Below are 22,987 nucleotides of genomic sequence, written 5' to 3' on the forward strand. Positions count from 1 at the left end.
CAATTTAGTGAAGAAAGGAAACATAATTGATGCCTGGGTAATTGAAACATTCAACAGTACAACCAAGCACTTAAAATCAATGGTTTATAGAAAGATATGATAATAGCAGCATAACCGGGAGGAACATAATCTCTGGGAAAAGTCATTATTTGTGCACCACTGTTTTTATGTTGTACCAAGATTATGAGCAGTAAAAATGTCACTCACAGCTCCCATAAGCAAGATAAAGCTTTGATGGCAGTGGGTACGCAAGAACCTGGAAATGTTGATTAAATTCAGAACTTCCTCAGTTCCTGGTAATTAACATGTTGTGGAGTTAATTTAGATTTCAGAGAACTGTTATTACAGCTGATTTTTTTTTCTCTCCATTCACAGCAAGCTTTATTTTGGGTGGAATGTAAATACGTGAATGTTGAGAAATCACTAACACGTACGTAGTCATCTTTTGATAACAAGAGATCATCCTTAAAAAGCAGAATGAAGACAGAAATAACCTGTACAACCACCAAGCATTAGTCACACGTAGCTCTTATATAATGCTTACGTCTTCAATCAGCATGCTGGCAGCTGGGCTTCTTTGTAATATTTGTTTGGAGAAGAAAATCTCATTTGGCAGGGGAAGAAAATGAAGCCAAGAGTTACGGGACATGCTGGGGGGCACACAGTGCTTAGCTGGTGAGAGTATTACTACCAAGAAGTGTCCATCATCCTGCATCAAGCAGAGGCAACAGCAGAGTGGATTCTATAGCTGTGTCTCCTCCTGTGATTTCCACAATCAAGCCCTGGCCTACTGGGTATTTTTTGAGGAAGAGCAAGTAAATGCTCTGCTGCAGCACTAGTGCAGTTTTCCCTTTTGTTTGTTTTTCTAGGAAAGGAGGTGTATTTCTTTTTCACTCTATTATGCCTTGAAGGGAAGGACAAATAAAAATATGTATCGTGAAATACCGAAAATGGCTTTTTGCACTTGGAACCCAAAATGTAGTAGGCATGAGCCTAACACCAAGAGAGATGCTGATATGTGCAGATTTTCCTTTGAGGATTTGGCCCCTGCACTGTGACTTTGGAATCACAGTAATTATGAAAATGGACCTGATTTTCTGGGGGATAAGCCATTGGTGTACAGAAATTTCCTTGTAATGATTCGTTAAACATTCTGGCTGTTTCCTTTTGTCCTGGTCTTGTTAGCTTGTATGTATTGAATGTTTTTTCCCAGCTGAAGAGCAAGGCTATTAAATGGAGGTGGAAACACTCTGGAATCTCATTCTGAAAGTACATTTCTTGAGGCTGAAAGTAAATGCATTGCAAGCAGGTTTTAATCCTAGCAACTGCTCAGAATACTTTTGGGGGACATTTTTATTCTGAGCTTATTGTTGATAGACAGGGAATTGTGTTATGGCTCAGTTTGTCCATAACCATATGTTATGTTTTCAGTTCTTCTGTTTTGCAATTATGCGTAACAAATGGTGCCATTTTCTTGGATGATGTTCTAAGATGAAATGTCGATGTCCCCAGAGAATACTCAGAACTTTGTGTGACTTCACATAATTTTTAGAATAAAAAGTCAACCCAAAATTTTGAAAACCATTACTCCAATTATCAAGCAAAAATAAGATGGCCTTTCTTTAAGGCAAAAGATTAAATTGCATTGCTGTTAGATGACCTATAATTACAGTAAAAATTATAGCAAAAGTAATGTTTTTTAAAAAGAATTTATTTAACTTGCAATAGAAGGTCCAGGGAAAATGAAGAGGAGATAATTATTTATAAAAATGTAAGGTTTCATACAGAGTACCATCTGGTAGTAATTTTAAAGCACAAGTAATTAGTTTATCTTACTTCATGCAGTGTAATTGTGCAACTTGTCGCCACAGGGTTTACAGAGGCCAAAATTGCAATTGGGTTCAGAAAGGAATTGAGTGAGTTTATGGGAGATGTGTTAATAAGAGAATACTAAACAATCTGGATGCAATCCTGCCAGTCTTTGAGGATTTCTGAAAGATGTGAGGATTTAGAAGAAATATCTTTTTCTGTTCAATATTATTATGTTTTAATGACATTCCCCTGTCACAAAATGGATTTAGATTTTCTCACAAAGTTGACAATGTCGGAGTTGCAACTATGTGGAGATACTCCTTAATGGTAGCTAAAAGTTCTTTATAAAGCTTGAAGTTACCTATCCCTACTTTCTGAGGTCACATGCACTGACATGTAGAAAACTTGCTGCAAGAGGTCTGATGATGCAAAATGATAAATATTTCTGCTTTTTGTTTGCCTTAGGACGTCAAGGCTTGTTGGACCATTCGCCACGCAACACAGGCTCAAAAGTAAAAGAGAGGAAACTGCATGGAACTTGTCCTCCTGTTGGTCGTGGAAACTATGAAAAACCATGTTTGGGTGAAAGCAGCCACAGGTCCTCATTTTTCAGTCCCCACAATGGTTTTCACACGATACATTCAGAGCACAGTCCTGTGAAGCCAAGGATAATTACAGTGGTGAAACCTGGGGGGCGCACGCTCCGGAGGATAACCTTGCTTCTCAACAGGAGATCAGTGCAGACCTTTGAGCAGCTGATGGCTGACATTTCAGAAGCTCTGGGATTTCCTCGCTGGAAGAACGACCGTGTGAGAAAGCTGTACAATCTGAGAGGTAGAGAGATCCGAAGCGTTTCTGAGTTCTTCCGGGAAGGCGATGCGTTCATAGCTATGGGGAAGGAGCCCCTCACGTTGAAGGACCTGGAGGTGGTATTACAAGAACTTTATCCTGAAAATCCTTATGCTGCCAGTGCTGCCATTCAGACGAATGAGGAGCAGTCCCAAAAACTGAAGAGCAGGCTGTATGACAAGGCCTCGAAAGTAGACAGTGGCTTTGATGAGACAGAAATGACCAAGAACTGCAGTGATGGCTTGTCTTCCCAGCTGGTAGCTGGACCTGAAGGAAAAAGTCAAACCAAGACAAAGCAAGAGGAAAAAATGAGAACCAAAAAAAAGTGGACTAGAGAGAGCTGGGGTGGTGAGCATGGAGCGAAGCCTTCTAGGAAAGCACGGGAAAGTGAAAGGTACCTTAAGCATGAGAGGAGTTCTGAGGAAGGCTTAGAAGACAGTTCTGAGGAGATGCTGAGGTGTGAGAAGTGTGAACAGGAAAGGCAGGCCAGAGAAAAGTTACGGAGGGAAAGGCAGGCTGAGGCCTCATTTGAGAACAGAGACTTGAACACAGGCGTGTGTCAGAGGTACCACGTGGAAAGAAATACAAAAGTCAGGAACAGCCAAAAGTCTCCTGAAACCTGTCTGGAGGGTGAGGAAGTTGGCTGGAAAGATAATGGCAGTAGGAGGATGTGGAAGCCACTACATAGGATTGTTAATGAAGGGCTGGAGAAACAAAAAAGAAACATTGAGAAAGAAAGGGATGTCGAGAAGCCTGAAAACCATGGGAAGGAAGTAGTAAAAATCAGGAAGAATGCTGTAGAAGGGCTCCAGCTATCTCATGAAGTGAAGGAAGATAAGGGTTGGCTAAAGAAAGACACTATGAGGGATGCTGAGAAAATGTCTAAAACACATAGAGAGGGCAGAGAGGGACAAAGGGCTAAAGAGGAAGCTGCCAGAAGAGAGGGGAATGGCACATGTAGAGAGAGTGACGTGACTCGACGAGATAAGACAGGGGAGCGTAGGGTGAGTAAGGAGGACAACAAAACTCAGGGATTGGAAAGCACAAGCCGGAGGCACGCCATTAAAAGCAGAACAGATGTGGAAAAGCACTATGAGATTGGCAGAACTATTGGGGATGGGAACTTTGCAGTGGTGAAGGAATGCCGCCACTGTGATTCCAATCAGATCTATGCAATGAAAATTGTTGATAAATCCAAGCTGATGGGGAAGGAGGACATGATGGAAAGCGAAATCCTCATTATTCGGAGTCTCTCTCATCCCAATATAGTCAGCTTAATTGAGGTGTATGAGACAGAAGCTGAGATCTACTTAATCTTAGAGTATGTCCCAGGAGGGGACTTATTTGATGCAATCATAGAAAGTGTGAAGTTCACAGAGCATGATGCTGCTGTCATGATCACTGACCTGTGTGAAGCCCTGGTTTATATTCACAGCAAGAACATTGTCCACAGGGACCTCAAACCAGAGAATCTCTTGGTAAGTATTGTCAAACATTTGCATTTGTGCAGGAATTGAATTTATTTTCCTTCCAATTACGTTCTTTGAATTGTTTTAAGCAAATCCCATACAGAAATAATGTGCTGTGGCAGGACTTCATCAAAAAATGGATACCATTTGGGAGTGAAATTACAATTGCAGTTTGCTTTGCATAGATCTGGTGTGCATTGCAAATAGCAGTGGTTGTAGAAAGGAATTAAAGTAAAAATCATCAGATGTTCAGGGGTAGTCAGCATTTGTATTTTTTGGAAATCAAACCTGTTACTTAGCATCTGACTTTTAGGTGTCGAAGGATGAATCATAAAGCATCTTCCTTGTAGACTAAAGGTTATTAAAATTGCTAAATTATCTTATTTATTGGTTTGACTTTTTGTCCACTGCATTTGTACATCTTGCAGACTAGTGTGCTAGTCCTCTAATATAATGATTTCTATTTTGTGACGATTTCTTTGCTTAGAAGCAGAAATGTTATGCAGTTGATTGAAATGATCTGACAGTAAAATGTTTTGGTGAATACATAATTAAAGTCAGCTCAAACAGTAACTTCATGCCAAAGAGAAAAATTCTTGTTTCCATCACATTTCTGAGGCTGCATTCTTTGCATCCAGCACTAAAGTCAATAGAGATATTGACATGCGTGAATATGCATAGAAATGTTTGTAGTATTGACACTTCACAATTGTAGAACTTCACATTGTGGACTGTAACAGGAAACAACGCTCCCTTGCTAAGTGTGTGTTGCACTTTTGTATTAGGGCTCCAAATTTCCTGATAAACAGATAAATAGCAAGTATTTGCCAGCCTCTAAAAAATTGGATTTTATCAACTTTTTGGAAGTTCAAGGTTAGCCAAACAAAAAAAGTAATAGATTATTATAGTCCTATGGGCCTTTCAGTGCTTTTAAGATAATTAATTTTGCACAGAGATCAGTGTGAATTTCTGGAGAAAAGCAGCAGTGTAGCCTCAAGGATAATGCAGAGGCTGCACAAGGCTAGGCTGGAACAGTTTGCTCCCAAACCTTTAAACTAAGCAATAGCATCTTTATTAGGTCCTGCTATGAATCCTGCTTAGTTTAATGAAAGTCTTTGGTGTGTGATCTCTGTGTAAATAAAAGAAGGAATGCAACTCTGAATGCAGTGAATGCAACTGGCTGCTTTCCAGAAAGAAGTGGGCTTGTAGACCATGCCTTTGTGTTTTGTTTGCACAAAGTTTGAACAAAACTTCACACAGAAATGCATTGCTTTTTCCAGAAGCTGATTTTACATTATGAACCAGGTCCTGCTTTTTCCTATTTGCTGAAAATAAGCTAGTGCTCAGTGAAACACCTGAGATCTGATGCTTCATTTCCCCCTATAATACATAATCATCACAGTGATGTAGATAAGCAAAGAAGGGCAAGATAAAGGTCTGTTCCGGTTGTTTTCACATTTAGTTCACAAAACTGCAAAACAGAGAATGCTGGGCAGTGGCAGCATTGTGTAGCTCTGAAATAATCATGTTGCCCCTTCTGAAAGTCAGAATACAATTTTCAAGGACAGAGCAGCTCCCAGACTGTAGGTATTTTGTCATGCAGGAGCAGTGTTACCTAAACACTGCTGGAAATAAAATTTTACCTGTTCTAGTTTCACATTGCTATTAATTTTCTGTGCACACCAGTATTAGATACCATGCACACAAAGTATACTTTTGAAAAGCAAATCTATTCAACCATGCAAATGAGTTTATAAGGTCTTGATAGTATTGGATAAGTCACCTGCTATCTAATAAGAATTCCTGTAAAGACAGTCCATTTGAGCAGGATTCTGGGGTTTCTGTCTTTTTAGTGTGCTGGCTCTCCTCAGAGTGGCTGGGGCAGCAAAGTAGGAAAGAGAGCTGCCACTAATCTTACCATCAGCCAGTGCTGAACATTAACAAACAGCATTGAAGCAAATTTCATGGGTTCATTGGCTGTTGGTGGAGCAGGAGTATCAGGAGATGAAGCAAAGTGCTTCAAGTTCCAGCATCCTGCAGAGATGTCCCTGTTTGTGGGATACCTCTTTTTACACTGAGGATGTTTAAATTTGAATTAGTCTCCCTAGACTTTGTGCACAAAGGTCAAAATGTAAGTGTGTACTTTTAGGCTGTTGACTTGTTTGTCCTGCTTTGGGTCTTCTTTTGGTCAGGTGATCTTGTAGTCTTCATCTACTGTTTTTCCCCTTCAAGAAAATGGAAAGTGGAAGAGCAAGGATCCTTGGTCTGTTTTACTAAGGAAATGCGTATGTCTATTCTGAACCTGCTTTGTGTGAGAATCTAACCCTCTTCCTAATGACTTTTAAACATACTGGTTAATTGTCATAAGAGATGACAAAAAAGCAGCAATCTGGGAAAAATAATTCCCTAAGTTTCATTAAAATAAGCAGTTAGGGAAAGAAGGAAAACAGTTTCTGTCCCCATAGAAGAAAAGATAGAGATATACTTTGATGTCTAGTAAATTGTAAAATTATTGGCACAAGAGAAAGTTGGAAACCTGATGTAGCTATTACTTCATTGCACTTCAGTTTCTCTTATGGAGCTGTCCTCTAGTTATAAACTTCTGTGCCAGGCCACCATCATCGTTTCTGCTTTTTCCCCTCCCTCTTTCACTGCCATGTCTGCCCACATTGATCAGGCTCCTCGCAGCGTAGCTGTGAGGCAGAAGGGTGGTGACTTGCGCTACAAAAACAAAATCTGTTTGACAGCTGGTGTGAAGACAGCTGCTACGGCTCCCTCCCATCTGCTAGCCGAATCACCTCATCTAGGACTAGGTGTTCAGCAAGGAAACCTTTGCTGCCAAGGATGGGCAATGTGGTGTGTTTGGTCGAAGCCAGTCACTTCTTTCATGCTACCTCATGGAGCAAGATTTTCTGGCAAGGTTTTTGGTAAGGGACTGTTTAATTCTACAGCTGCTGGCATTTTTTCACTTGTGAGTGAGAAATTAATACCCAAAATGTGGTGTTGTTTTTCCATGTTGTAGCTGTAAAGGACATAAAGTCATCCCTTTTTAGGGGAAAGGGAGAGGGCTGTATTTGTCATTTTGTACTCATCTCATTGTACATTTCCCTCACATGCTAATGTACTAATTCTTCAACACTCAACTTCATAAATGTTAGAGCTTTTTATGCATTTGAGATTTCCCCCCCTGCACCTTTTTCTGTCTTGCAAGCTTTCATGTATGAGAACTTCAAGTATAGCCTTTCTGCCTTTGAACTTTGAGACACTATTTACATATATACAAAGGACTGTCCATTTTCCAACACTATTTACATATATACAAAGGACTGTCTATTTTCTAACACTATTTACATACATACAAAGCACTGCCAGTTTCCTGAGTGCATGTGAGTCAAACTCCTGTTTAACCACTTACCTGTCATAACTTCCAGAATTTTCTGTAAGATTTTTCATAGAGATTCTTCTAGCTAGCAGCAAGGGATGTCTGAAACTCAAATGTGTAAGCAGTAATTTTTCTTAAGCTCTTTCTGTTTCCCATATACAAAATGTCACATGGGCTAACTGACTTTCATGATGTCCATAGGAAGAATCTGTGCTACCATATACGTGTGCATACAGAGAACTATTAATATCTTAAATCATTATCTTAAACACACTGATGAATTTCACAAGGTAAATATGAAATCAAACAAGACGGAGAAAGATTTTTTTTTTCTCTTTGAAGATGAATTTGCCCTTATATTATAATCTTCTTGTTGTATGACTGGCATAGCTAGAAATCCTCAGGCAATATTCTAGTATTATGACATGTCATCTGTATTTGAGTAAGTAGTGTGCAATTGACTTGACTGCCTTTAGTCCAAGGCCACCAGATGCTGTATTTGTATGGCCTAAGTTGGCTGTCTATAGAAAGTGTGTGAAGTGTGCTGGTCATTCTTACCTCAATTAAGTCTATAGGCAGGCAGCACTATTTTTGCTTTGTTCTCACCATTGCATGGAATGCATATCGTGGATGTCAGAGGTTTGATTTCTCTTGAGCATGTTGTGCATTTCTGTAATACTGCTATGAGGAAGTGGTCTGGCCTTGGGAATGATTAAAAAGAAGCTGAGAAGCTTTTTTTTCTACAGTGAAGCATATTTGCATGCTCAAGGTGATGCCAGCTGATCGAAAGGTAGACCGGACAGTAGGAAGTTTGGGATGAAGGGAATTCTTTGAACTGACTGAGTTGTTCTGAGCACAGTGTTAGTGAAGCTGCTGAGAGGTTCTGGGGTGAGGTTTTCAGGCTTGCTGACAGGCTGCATGCTGTCTCTGAAGTGATTGTCACAAAGCTGTGGAAATATCCCCACCATGCCCGCTGTTCCTACCTGCTCCCTTGTGATGTAAAGTGGGAGCTCAGTGGTTTTGTCCTGAAAGAACAGATGGTGCTGTGTTGCCACCTTGTGCTGTAATGGGAGATTAGGAGTCTGGCATTCTGAGAAAAGAAAAAGTGCAACGGTGCATTTTACAAAGCAAGAAATCTCCTGAAGATTTTGGGATTAAGACCTTTGTGTTCTCCACCCTTCCCACGACCTTGGTGTTTTCTGACATTGTATATAAACGTTTCATTATTGTTTGTCGTAGTACAGTAGCATGCAGAGAGTTGAAATTCCATGTGACATGCTTTTCTTATATAATAAAATATATATATATAGAATAGGAAAATACATTCATGCTCATATTTTTGTACTGTGTATAAAATTGAGCATTTCAATTGGGAATTTTTGTAACATCTTACTACTATTACCCCTATTGGTAGAATATAAATTCTATAGATAGATGTTGTTCTACAAAGCAATTACTTTTATAATTCTTTTTGTCGTTTTTGTCAGTTTGTGTCCAAAGTGCATTTTGTCAGTTTGATTCCAAAGTACATTATGGCAAAAAATTGTCACATAGTTTCCTAATATGATACAGAAAATGGCTGTGGCATTTTAGCTTCTTCTTGCAGAAGTTTTGACTGCATGGTTGTAGTAAACTTTATTTTCAGTTTCATACTGAAAAATATTTTTTCATGGAAGAACAGCAAAAAACCCCTGCCAAAATATTTTGCTTAATCAAAACCAGGAGAGTACACAAGGGCACTGCTTGTTCATGGAAAACTTCTTGTCCCCCAGGACCCCCATCTCCTTCTCTGCAGAGCTGCTTTCCAGCTGGTCAGCTCCCAGCCTGTACTGATGCATGGGTTGTTCCTGCCCAGGTTTTGGAGCCTGCATTTGTCTTTGTTAAATTTCAAAAGGTTTTGCCCTGCCTGTCTGTCAGGTATGTTGAGATCCTTCTAAATGGCCACATAGCATTCTGGGGCATCACTCACTCCTCCCAGTTTTGTCCATTTTTTAAGAAAAACGTTAAAAGGGATTAGTAGGCTTTACTGTATTATTTTGTAATGCAATACTTTTTTGTCTCTTAAAAAGAAGAAAAGAAAAAAAAAAACAAACCCCAAGAAGTCCAAACCTATTTTGCTCAATCAAAATTGGATGTGTGCTTACAGTTTCCATAAAGATGATTAATGGGGATTAGTCAACTGTAATGTACAAGAGCAATAGTTGTCACATCTATGCCTTTAGTTATCTGGTAATAGAGACCATCCTGAATTCTTGGCTTTCTTAAGCCATGATGGTGAACTATGAGGTATTAAAGCACAGAGTATACCTGTCACATTACATTCCAGTTTGTCTATTCAAAACCAAGTCCAGGTTTACTTGGCTTTTTTGTAGATATTTTAGCTGTTGACCTGTTCCCCATAGTTCCAGGCACAAACAATTTTTCATTTAAAGGAAATTAATGACTTCTTCTACCTCTCAAAGAATATTTGAGTGTCAGTCACTAATATGAAGCATACTGAATTATATAATTATACTGCTGCATTGTTAATGACTTCGCCTTTGAATATGGAATCTTAGAATGGTTTGAGTTGGAAGAGACCTTTAAAGTCATCTGGCCCATCCCCTTGTAATGAGCAGGGACATCTCAACTAGACCAGGTTGTTCAGAGCCTTGTCCAGCCTGACTTGGAATATTCCCAGGGATAGAGTACCTACCACCTCTGTGGGCAATCTGTTCCAGTGTTTTCCTACCTTCATCATAAAATATTTCTTTTTAGTATCTAGTCTGAATCTACTCTCCTTCAGTTTAAAGTTACTGCCGCTTGTGTTATTACTGCAGGCCCTGCTAAAAAGCCTGTCCCTGTCTTACTTTAATTATTGAAGGCCACAATAAATTCTGTCTGGAGCCTTCTTCAGGCTGAACAACCACAACTCTTGCAGCCTTTTGTCACAGGAGGGGTGATCCATCCCTCTTTCCCAGCCCTCCTCTGGACTCACTCCAACAGGTCCATGTCCTTCCTGTGCTGGGACCCCAGAGCTGGATGTGGCTCTCCCAGTGGGATCTCACCAGAGCAGAGGGAATCCCATCCCAGAGCAGAATCCCATCCCTTGCCCTGCTGGCCACGCTGCTCTGGATGTAGCCCAGGATATGGTTGGTGTTCTGGACTGCAACTGCACATTGCCAGCTCATTCCAGTTTTTCATCCACCAGCTACTACAAATTACTCTTCTCAGGGCTGCTGTCAATCCATAACACAATCTGTATTGATACCAGGGATTGCCCCAGCTCAGTTGTAGGACCTTGCACTTGTCCTTGTTGAACCTCACAAGGCTCAACCTTCTTGAGCTTGTTTAGGTGCCTCTGGTTGACATCCCATCCTCCAGACATGTCAAACTCATCACTCAGCCTGGTGTTGCTTGCCAGCTTGCTGAGGGTAGGCTCAGTCCCACTGTCTATGTCATTAACATTTCATTTCTTAGAATAACCCTTCATTAACTGCTTTATAAAGTAACGCTAAAGACCAGTGCATACAAAATTAGAATTGGAGAAGGTGTTTTGACTGCTTGCCAGGTGGATGTAGGAGATGAGAACTGCTGAAAAGACCCAATTAGAAGGTCATTCTGCATGAACCTATTTCTGTAACTCTTGCTGTGTGGTGACCATTAATAACCTAGTTTCAGGGCATCAGGTAGAGTAGCAGAGTAATTTGGAAAGAACATAAAGCTTCTGTTGGTTTGTATTTTGTTGTTAGACCAGCATGATGGAGATACACTTTCTATGTCTTGGTTTTAGCTAGTACAGTGGATTTAGTATGCGGATAGCATTGATACCACACTGATGTTTTGGTTGTTGCTGAGCACTGCTTATCCTAGGTCAAGGAATTCTCAGTGTCCCATGCTCTGCCGGGTAGCAGGTGTACCAAAAGTTGGGAGGGAGCATAGCCAGGGCAGCTGACTCAAAAACATATTGCATGCCATGGAATTTTGTGCTCAGTACATAAACTGAGGAGAGTTGGCCAGGTTGGGCTGTGCTGGGGGACAGGCTGAGCTGGGGGTCAGTGGGCTGTGAGCAATTGTATTGTGCAGCACTTGTTTTTCTTGGGTTTTGCTCCTTTCTCTTTCTCTTGCTCTTACTCTCTCTCCCTGTCCCCCTTCTCATTATAGTTGTTACCATTTCTACTGTTATTATTATTATACTTTAATAAATTCAATTATTGAATTGTTCTTATCTCAACCCACTGTTTTTTGGGTTCTCCTTCCCATCCCACTGTGGGCAGATGGGGGATGAGTGACTGAGCAGTTGTGTGGTACTTAGTTGCTATCTGGGTCTAAAAAACAAAATCAGTAGTTTACATGGGCTCATTGCATTTAAGTCCACAGCATTCTTCTTTGCTTTCCCAGGGAAAAAGAACTGTTTATTTTCTCAAGAGGAAATAACTGTATTTAATTGACTCTCAGTTATTTTTTGTGTTCCTTCTATTAATTTCTTAGAAATGCAGTGTGCCAAGGTTTGTAGAGCAGTTTTCTTTTTTCCATAATTGCTTATCCTCTTAAATAAATACTTATCCTCTTAAATAAATTCACCCTCTTAGTGTATGGGGGAAAAGAGCCATGTTCTGAAGACTGTTTCCATTATTAGTACTATTATTAGAACTCCCTCCTGTTTATTTTCTGCTTCCTTTATATTTTACTGTTTTAAAATGCATCTGGACTAAACGTGTATATATATTTTGTTTGGATATAGGTTCAGCACAATGCAGATAAATCTACTACACTGAAACTGGCAGATTTCGGCCTTGCTAAGCAGGTTACAAAACCCATATTTACTGTCTGTGGAACACCAACGTATGTTGCTCCTGAAATACTTGCTGAGAAGGGTGAGTGTATATATTTTTAATTTGTCATAATCTTTCAATTATGCTGAACTTTCTAATAATGGAAGTAGTCCAGAATGTTTCAACCTACTGAAATATCTTTTCAGGGTAGGAGGTTGGCTAGCAGTGTAATTTGGGAAAGGAAACTTTCTCAGTTTTTAACAAACACGAGCATGACATCAGTTACATTTGCATTATTAGCGTCTGTGCTAATATATCACTGACTTCCAAGCAGATAAGCCATAAAATATCATAGATAATAATAGCTGAAGGGGGGGCAAATGACCAAAAGTTCAAGAGTAGCCAGCCCCATTTCATTACTGTAATCCAAACAACTTTCCAAATCCCCTAATGATGCAAAGTCATTGTGAACATGTATGTTAAAATTATTTAACGTTTCAAAACATGTTTTGCATCACAAGGAATTTTAAAGATTTCATCTCCAAAAAGATTCAAACCTGAAAAGAAGTCAGTTTTGTTGGTGACTCAAACAAATCTATTTCTGGCTTTTGTTCTGTGGAGCTGGGTCGCACATCTCCAGTTATATCCAATTTCAATGGAAACTTGGCACTCTTAGTTCTTTTTTGAAGGGAATCTGAGGATGACTATTTTAGAAATACGTGCCCTGTTTTCTCAATTAGTCCCCAGTTGACACTGGCCTTGTGAGACAGTGTTTGTGAAACATGTTGTGGAAAAAGGAGACTCTGTGAGAGCTGTAGCTAATAATGGGCAGCTTGTAAGCATGGTGTACCAGCCACTCTTTCATTTGATCACCTCTTCTTTTTGAGGAACTGAGCAGAGATTCTGTGTTTCCTTTTCATTCTATTTCCAGGAAACAGTTCCCTTGCAGTTGTGAGTTTTCTTTCTAAAACAAGACATGGTTTCTCCCTTCTTCCTTAGGCTATGGCCTCGAAGTAGACATGTGGGCAGCTGGTGTGATCCTTTACATCCTGCTCTGCGGTTTTCCCCCTTTCCGCAGTCAGGACCGTGATCAAGAGGAGCTGTTTCAGATCATACAGCTGGGTCACTACGAGTTCCTGTCCCCTTACTGGGACAATATTTCTGCAGGTAAGATTCTGCACTTACAGTAGATCTGAGAAGTGGTATTCTTCTTCCCTTTTTTCAGGGCAGTGAGCTTGATCAACTTGGGGTGTTTTATGGATCTCTCTTGTGTGAATCTGTGCTTTAAATGTGAATTTAGTGCTCTGGTACTACCAGTGGCTGTGTTTCTGCATATTATTTCAGCATGCTGTAATGGAGTCCTCAGTTCTTCCCTCTGTAAGCAAAAGCAAGGATTTTCTCATCTTGTTTATGTGTCTCTGCAGAAAAAGGTGTCAAAATACTCTCAAGGGCTATGTTAGATTTTAAAGATGTTATAAAAAAATCTCAAAAGTTGAGAATTAAATCGTTGTCCTGGAGAACACAGTGTCAATTTCCTATTGACAGTGGGGTCTGCACATAGTAGTTTTTTCTTTCTCACAGGCTAGTACAGTGTCTTTTGTGCACTCTTCAAAATCAGAAACCCAAGAACTCCTTTAATGCCTGTACAGTCCTTTAAAGGACTTGTTCCACAGCATTGTACAACATTTATGCCTCATAATAGATGAGATAGCCAGTGCTCATTCCTGTGAATGTGAACACTCAGCCAGATGCCTCCAGCACACTTTTGAGATTAAAGTCCCTTCACTTTCTCCTCTGTTTCTGAAGGGGAGAATGACATCAGTCATGGAGATTTAATATTTTCTGTCACTAACTCTAACTGCAGCTTTTAGAATAGCTCCTGGGGATAGTTACAAAAACGGTGGTAAAACTAATGAAAAAAGCAAGAAGGACATTTTGTGTGGGTATAACTGTCACCATCACAGAATGGTAAGGTTGGAAGTGACCACAATGGGTGATGTGTTTCAAACACCCTGCTCAAGCAGATTGCACAGGATTGCACATCCTGGAGCATGTTGCACACCACCGTGCTTCACCCCTCTCTCCTTTGCTTTCTTCCATAATAGCAGCAAAAGACCTCATCACCAGGCTGTTGATAGTGGATCCCCAGAAGCGCTACACAGCACGTCAGGTACTTCAGCACCCCTGGATCAGAACAGCCGGCAAAACCAACAGCAGGAATCTGCAGAGGGAGGTGACAATCAACATCGAGCGCCATTTCCGGGCCCAGCGCCGAAAGGAAGTTGTTGATGAGGGCACATGAAATCTTTCAAGCTCATTTTGTCTTCTTTTTATTGATTAACAAATCATTTATGTTTTCTTTTCTAAATGAATTGGGAATTTAATGTGTAGCTGTTGGTGGCTATTGCCATGCCTTTTTTTTTTTGATTCTGAGATTCTGAAGGACAGAGATCAAATTCACGTCCACCTCCTCTGATGTTACTTGCTTTCTCTCTGTTGAAAGCAGCAGGGACTAGATAAATTCTGGAGGGCGTCTGTTCTTTTTCTTTAAGTGCTGATTAGGGCTTTTACATCTTTTACAAACGTTTGCTTCTGTGACTCACACTAGTGGTGAATCTTCTCTCATCCTTTTTGTATGATATCCTCCAGGAGTTTTGTGTTTGTAATGTTTTCAAAATAGCTGTCTGCATACCTGTCTTGCACTAATTCTTTAAAGAGTCTTTTCACTAATTCCTTCTAGCCACAGAGAAGGAAGAATAAAAAGTAAATAAATTGTTGAGCTGTAGGAAATGTTAAATGAACAGACAGATACTGTATTTATTAGGTTGTGGGGGAATACAAACCCTTATTGACTAAATCTTATGTTTTGTGATATCTCCTTTGGTGACATCTTTCACACTTGTTGTTCAGGGTAATAGATGGTACAATGTTCCTGTTACAAGAAGGTGGTGCTGTCTACTATGTAGGTTTCATTTGTTTTTAGAAAATGGAAGATATGGCTGATACCTTTTCAAGATTCAAATAATAACAAGTTTCAAAGAGGTTTTCTTCCTCCTCTGGGCAGTAGGAAGTTAAGCAGTTTTAAGGGCACTTTGCTTCTTTTCCCAAAATCACAGTTATGGAATGGTAACTCAGTCAATTTTCCATGTTAAGTTTTTTCCCTCTTGGAGGCATCCATGTGCATCTGTGACTTTTCCATGCTGGTGGAGAAGAAAAAACTTGGAAGTTGGGACTAAAGTTAACCTTTGCCTTCATAGTTCCCCTTTCATCATCACACTTTTTCAGTGTAGTTTAGCAATTGTTTTGTTTGTTTGGTTGGGTTTTTCCATCTCTTGCCCTTCCTGTGACCTTTTCTCCTTGCTTCCATGAGAATAGGCAATGCGATGAAATTAAATGAAAATCCAGCTTGAGGAAAAACAACTTGTTGGCTGTGGAAAGGTCTCCCAGGGGAAGCATCAGATGCTCTATTGCATGTGGTTTTTAATATTTTTATTGGATGCAGTTTTAAAGAAATTTTGTGGGGGAATATTACAGCCCAGAGAGGGGCCATGACCTAGACCAGCTTTTGAATTTCAGAACTTTTGGTTAATTAATTAAATTAAAAAAGCACTTGAGTTTTCCATTTTATAATTCTTTGTCCTCAAGTTCTATGTGTTAGCAAATAATATTGATGTTAGAATGTCAGTGGTGCTGGCACTGAATACACAGCCTGTAGAAATGAAGGAAGGTATTTTACACTTGGAGAGCTGCTGCTCTGCCTATGTATTTCATAGTGAGAAATGTCAGAAGCATTTCAGAATCAGTGGAACATTTTCACAACTATATAAAACCAGAATATTATTTTTTGGTGAGTGCTAATATTTTGTGTGAACTTGCTGAATAACCAAAAAGTGTAGGGTGCTGTCATCACGTTTCTGTTTCATCTTGTGACTGTTTTTCTGCAAGAATTATGTATAAAAGTAGAGATCACTTGACTCAAAGGAGAATTGCACTTTAAATTGAATTAGCTTATTTCTAATACTTACTGGAATAAGACTTGCTGTGGAGTTCAAGAATTGGTGAAACAAACCAATCAAATCTTTTCTGTATGCCCAAGTAGTAGCTCTGTGATATGTCATACTTCTGCTTTGGAGTCTCTGAGTCAGGAAGACTTTTCCTTTTCCTGAAAACAAGAATGGATTTAAGTGCTTCCCTGAGTGAAGGGAACCTAATGTAACCTAATACTATAAAAGCATTACATTGTAATTGAGTACTAGTAATAATGTATCCTCTGTCAATTTAAGTCTATTTTGGATAGGAAACTGTGGAAAAATAGCTTCTGATGTGCAATATTATATTTTGTAACTATCTTATTTTTAATATAGTTGTTTAGGAATAAAGTCTGAAGTGACAAAAAGTATTTAATCAACAATGAATCTGAAAGTTTGGAGATTGTGTTACAAGTTGCCTTTTTCACCTTTAAGAACCTGTTTGCAGCCTTATTCATAGTGCAGAAGATGGAGAATTTGCTTGTAATGATTATAAAAGTAATTATTTTTTCAATGATTTTGTTTTTCTTTCCCGTTCTCTGTGTTCCAGACAGGCTGAACATGGTCTGTGCCCGGTGGTCACTGCAGGGTATCTGTAGGTACAGATGCTGCTGTGGCAGTGCTGAGGCACAGGTTTGTCACTGTTGCTAATAGATGTGTGCCACTAGGCCCTCCTCCTTCAGGCTGGAGGCTGAAAAAGCTTCCAGGTGCTTCTCAGGGTTTTTACTTCTTTCTTTCTCTCCTACTTCATTATTCCTTCTTTTCTCTTGTTGCTTCCACTATTCTTGCTCTGCCTCTGTGCTGTCCAATGGAGTCCAGGTCCCCAAACATTATGGTTTAATTTATTTGTAGCAATGAAAACTCATATGATTTTGGAGAGCTCAGCCTCAAGCTTTGCTTGCTGGTGTTGAAAGTAATATTAGGCAGGACTAAGACAAAAAAATGGTGAAAATCCCCTCTCGTCTCCTACTGCCTTTTCTCAGGCTTTTCTTTTCCCTCTGTGTGAGATTCCAATGCAGACCTGATCTTTATGCTCTGTAAGAGGGTTTCTAATATATGAACCATGTTCACACTCTGTGATTGAGGATTTTCACTGTTCTTCCTTTCCTGAGGTTTTTCTAATGTATATTGTCTCCTTAGGTTCTGGAGTCACCTTTTCATTTCTTGATTGGTTCCTTTGTCTACAGTATGTCTGAGGAAGCTCAAAGCCAGGGGAGATTATAGACTCAGCAGATTCTTGCTGATTTGTTAGGAAGAAGAAATATCCCTTCTTGCCCTTCCTTAGTCCTTGTGGATTAGATTCTCATATGGCTTTTGTATTCCACTGAAAATAAAACAAGTTATGGTGTCCTCATCTAATAAATACTAACAATGAAGAGAGTTTGAATATATCACCAGGAAAAACAACCCGACCCCCAAGAGCTAAGTACAAAATATTAATTAATATTGCAGACCTCAACAGGAAAGTTCTGCTTCCAGAGGATTTGCTGGGTCTAAGGCAATAGAAGGCAAGAACCTGTTTGTTTGCTGCAAGCTTTAGCAAATCAGCTGAGTAAGAATCCTTTCACCCCTCTTAAAATATATTGTTTGGTTCCTAACTCATAATGGAGATCCTGATCAAGTTATAGTTATTCCAGGGTTATTTCTTTATCTGGTATTGACTATTCAAAAAATATTCTTCTTTTAGAAACCAGAAGCTCTCCATCATCCTTAATCATTGACTTGACCCTTCTTTAGTTGGTTGCAGCTTTTAAGCATGATTGCATATTTTCATGTCCTCAGACTTGAAGCAAGCACAAAGATCCAGTCATATAGAATTGAGTCATCAGTGTTTCATTTTGTAGTAGAACACATGCCTAATAGACAGAGTTGCTTTTTTAGCTTTTCAACTGCCTGAAGATAAAGTGGTCCCTGGATATCCCCTCAGTTTGCCACCAAGGTCAGCTTCTTCACTTTCCCACATGCTATCACATTTCATTGGCCCTAGATCTCACCTACATACTTTCTATCACCTGTCATCTGCCTCCTGTCATTGGCCTCTTATCCCCTTGGATCACTCCCATTATTGAAACATGGTGAAATCTTCACATGTTAATATGCTTTCCTTCAGGAAATTCTGGCCTTAGAAATGGGAATGAGCAAAAAATTTTGGAAGTGTTTAGGCATGTGAAACTGCAAAAGACTGGTGCTTCGCACTGCATGGTGCATAACTGCCTGAAAATGTACAATGGGAATTTGGTCATTGCTCATATATTTAGTCTCCTAATATTTAAAAATGTGTGCCCAGGAGACCTGTGTTTGAGGCTTGGCAGTACAGCTGAGACTGTTTCCTCTAAGACACAGACTTTTATTCAGGGACCTTCTTAATCTAAGATTGTTTGGCAGCTGTGTGCAATAGCTGGACTCAAACACCATCAAATCAGCCACCTCGTTTCTGACTGGAATTATAGGTGGATTTCCTACCAGAGTTCCTAATCTCTGTTACTGCAATTTTTGGCTGTAAGGTGATGGAGGGATAGTGGGATGTTATCTCCTGAGCTTAGGCCTCTTGGGGTTTGATCCTCTCGTTAAAGTGAACTTTCAGGAGTCAACTTCTAGCTTTTTGGCAAGTACCCAGATTTGGGGAGGTATTCAGTCTGCTTGAAATGATTGTAAATTTGCTGTGATTATAAAGTGATTTTCCCAAAGACACCTAAGTAACACTCTTAAATATTTTTCCTATAATTTCTTCTGTCACCTGGATTTCTTTTAATTTAAGCAACTTAAGGAAAATGCTTTTTATGTTTCTGGGCATGCATTTTTCTGTCTTTTTTAAGTCCACGACTAATACTTCACTGTTGACATTCTTGTTCCTGAAAGGAATTATGGGCACTTTAACTGGGCTGACAGTGTATAATGGCACTGTTTGTTCTACAATATGGTTTATTTGTAACTTTGGCTGAAGGTGTAATTTTCTAAATTAAAATACATTGTAGACTTCAGCAGAAAAGTTGTTATTCCTCCCCCTGACCTCCAATAAAGGTAAATTATACAGTAAATGTTACGTTTCAGTTCTTTCCAATAAATTGGGAAACAAATGTGTGGCCAAGTATTTTTTTTGAGGTTTTTTTTTTGTTTTGTTTTGTTTTTTTTTAACTTCTGGCAATGTATCTAGTTGGAAATGCTTGTTTTAAAAGGTTTGCAATTTTGGTAAGTATTGTGTATACCTTCATTTATGAGTAGCACAACCTGTTCTAATGCTGCAGTCCTTTGAATACTTACAGCTGTGTTTTTCTTTGCTGCTGCATGTAATCCCATTAAAACCAGCACAAATCTTTGCAGAACTGGAGCTGAGACATTGGGGCATTTTTTTGTCCCATATTGTCTTATTCTTACAAGCTGGGCTGTTAGAGCCATCACAACAAGCAGACTCAGCTTCACTTATGCTTAATGCATACAGGATTGATTTCTCCCATCATTAAATCATTTTCTGTAAAATTCAAGTTTGTTTAGAAAAAGGTTTGCTTTCTTTGTGGAAACAGGCATTCTATTTGAAATGGAGTTGCTTGCAAAAGTGGCTTTTTCAAAGGAGACTGTTTCTTAGTGACTTGTGTGCATTTCAGTTCTGTTATTAAAAATGGTATTTTCCTGCACGCCTGCAGTATCTCCTGAAGCAGTGGAAATAAAATTGTGTCTAGGATATTGATGGTGTTTTTGAAGAAGCTACCTTCTCTGCATGTGAGCATGTGTGACAAAGTGGATGCCAGGGAGAAAATTTTATTGCATATTGGTCCTTAAAGACATCACAGCCTCCTCGTTACTCTAAGAATAACAGTAAACTCTTTGGAATGACTGACTTTTATGATAATCACACAAATTTATTGCACTTCATTTTAACAATTTGTATAGGCAGCTAATTAAATCTGATTTAATGCTTTGCTGTTAGGAGTGGGATTCAGATGTGTTTTCTGTGTCAGAAGCAGTTGAAAGCAGAGTCTAGCAGTCCAACAAATTTGTGTGATTATCATAAAAATCAGATGTATTCTTGTAGATTTTTTTCTTTTTAAATTAGAACTGTTTTGACAAAGTAGCAATTGGAAAATCAGAAAAAGTAAAGCTAATAACCTTAAACTGTCATTGGAAATATATTTTGTTTTCCAAATTCAGAAACTGATATGAAGAGCTGGAAGCATTTTAAAAACCAGAGAAATACAGGAATTATTCCCAGAGTGTTTCAGCAATAAAAGCAATAAGAAATAAAAAAAAAAATAAAGCAATAAGAATATTTGGTGCAGTGAGAACATGAAGTACCTTGGTAGGACTGAGCAAGTACTGCAGTTGGAGCTGTGTGAGATTGCTAGATTGGATAAGGAGTGTAGGTCTGAAAAAGGGTGCTCCTTATAACCACTGGAAAAATGCAGTTAATAATATGAAAGATTATTTCTGAATTGTCATTGCTGTCTTTATAAAGCTTTCTGAATTTCAGTGACAACCATTCTACTGTAAGAAGGCATTTTCCATGAAGAATTGCAGCATAAAACATTTTATATAGTGTTTAACATAAAGGATTTCGGCAATGAAGATAATTTGCCTAGAAAATGGAAGTGTATGACTGTTAACTGCTATGGTAAATTGTCAAGAAAACGTTATTGCTGGATTTTCAAGAGTTCAGTTTTGTGAACCTAAGCATTTGCAACTACCCAGCTTGCAATGTTGAGTTTCAATGACATGGCACTGCTACAGCATAAAAATGTATTATTTAACAGCTCAGAAGAAAGTTTTGTGCCTAGTGTAAGACTGAAACTAAATGGGTTGAATACATCTTAATAATTTCAGCTTGCCTGGAAACATTGGCCAAAATATTGCTCACATGGTGAGTGATGGACGAAAAATGTATTATTGACCAGTGTTTCCACTGGAAGCATAAAATTGTTCTTGAAAATGGGAGCATGTTGGCTGTTTGGCTTAAAGCCAGCGTGTGTCCTGTTAAGGCATTATTTCTTCAAATAAAGAAAGAGGGAGAGACACCATATTAAATAGCCCCTTGTGCTTTGAAACAAAATTCTGAAAGAAAGAAGTGGAAAATAAAACAGGAGGAAAAGCTGAAGGAAAACATAACCTTTTTGTAAAATGTTTTATTTTCTGAAGTAAATCAATGCTCTAGATAAATCTACCAGAGCTTCATGAGTGAAATAAAAAATGTCTGCCTTTGCTGGTGTCTGACATTCCTGTGGTGGTTCCCCAATTACTTCTGTGTATCTGGGAATAGCTGATTCCATGCAGATACTATGACAACCACTGGATTACCTCACCTGGATCATAATTTTCTAATGACAGGATAGGAGAAGAATCCCTTAAAAGAAATAAGAGCAAAACTGCTCCACCATCTAAGTCACTTTGAGCAATTATTCATCCACAGGAGAATTTTATGGAAGTTTATTTTTACATGGTTTCATAACTCACACAGTTAATGTTGAAGGGACAGAAGTTAGAGAAGGATGTTAGTGACAGTAATAAACTCCTCCTAACAGCTGAAGCCTTACATGAATTATTGGCTGATAACTGGTAAGTTTACAAAATCAGAATATTCCAAAACCTGTGTTTAGGTGCAAATTTACCTGGGGAAAGGCAGCAGGATATATCAGGAAAACTAGCACAAGGGTATTCAGATAAATCCCTTAATGACCAGAAAAAAGAATTGGTTCTCTAAACTCCAAAAGAAACCACTGAATGTGATGATTGCTGAAAGTGAACCTGTACTTATTTTATGATAGAATATTTATTTTAGTATTTTTTAAAGCTTTGATGTTAGGAATCTTAAAAGACACAAACGTAGGTTTTAGATTATCACTTCCTGAGAAACAATGGTACAATTTATGGTACAAGGTTTTTGTACCATACATATGGTACAATGGTACAAGACTTTTGCCTTGAGAATCCTACCCTTGTTTAGAATATTTTCTGCTGCTTGCTAATCCAGGTTTTAACGAAAAAAAACATTTAGTGTTGTATTTCTGTGACACTAAACTTAGTTCCTATGTACTTGCCAGTAGCAAAGATTCCTTCATGAGCACCTTCAAAAATGTATGTTTTGAAATTGAAGCATTTGCTGATGTTTCTGAGGGCATTCCTCTGTTTAAACTGATTAGAGGTGGTGATGGAGACTTTTTCCCCTTAGCTGGAAATAATGATTGCTTGAGGCTTTTCAGGTTTACAGCCTGTGTGTGTGCTCACATGTTTTAATGGTATCAGTGTGAATTCTGTGTGTGCCCTCTGTTGTGTTGGTTCCTGGGGCTATCTGCCAGCATTACTACTTCTCCTCACAGCAGAAAAAAATCCTCAGCAATTACTCAAAATGCGCTGGCAAAGACAATGTCTTCAGGTCATTGTTTTAATGAATCAGTGATGGGACTTTAACGAATTCTACCAAAACTTAAACAGTCTTCATCAGGGGGACTTGGGATGAACTTTTGGACAGATCCTGTGTGTTGTATTTGCTGGTAATGTCCTGACAAAGGCAGGAATGATGCATCTGACTTAGTCAGAAGGCTAATTAATTACTTTATGATACTATATTATATTAAAGAATACTATACTAACTATATTAAAGAATACAGAAAGGATACTTACTCAATGCTAAAAAGATAATAATGAAACTTGTGACTCTTTCCAGAGCCCTGACACAGCTTGGCCCTGATTGGCCAATGAGCCAAA

The 22,987-nt window shown here is 38.9% G+C and overlaps 1 protein-coding gene across 1 annotated transcript in view; it reads left to right on the forward strand.

The window, feature by feature from the left end:
• The window catches only part of DCLK3 (doublecortin like kinase 3), a 30,185-nt gene extending 10,827 nt beyond the window's left edge, over window positions 1–19,358 (forward strand). Inside the window, exons 2-5 of the mRNA XM_064704919.1 lie at window positions 2,278–4,139; window positions 12,236–12,368; window positions 13,266–13,433; window positions 14,372–19,358. Of these exons, the coding sequence (XP_064560989.1) occupies window positions 2,278–4,139; window positions 12,236–12,368; window positions 13,266–13,433; window positions 14,372–14,568 (2,360 nt within the window). The 3' untranslated portion in view covers window positions 14,569–19,358. The remainder of the gene's footprint in view (window positions 1–2,277; window positions 4,140–12,235; window positions 12,369–13,265; window positions 13,434–14,371) is intronic.
• The last annotated feature ends 3,629 nt before the right edge of the window (window positions 19,359–22,987 follow it).

This window comes from Zonotrichia leucophrys, chromosome 2 (genome assembly GCF_028769735.1).
Source record: "Zonotrichia leucophrys gambelii isolate GWCS_2022_RI chromosome 2, RI_Zleu_2.0, whole genome shotgun sequence".
In the NCBI taxonomy this organism is placed as follows: domain Eukaryota; kingdom Metazoa; phylum Chordata; class Aves; order Passeriformes; family Passerellidae; genus Zonotrichia; species Zonotrichia leucophrys.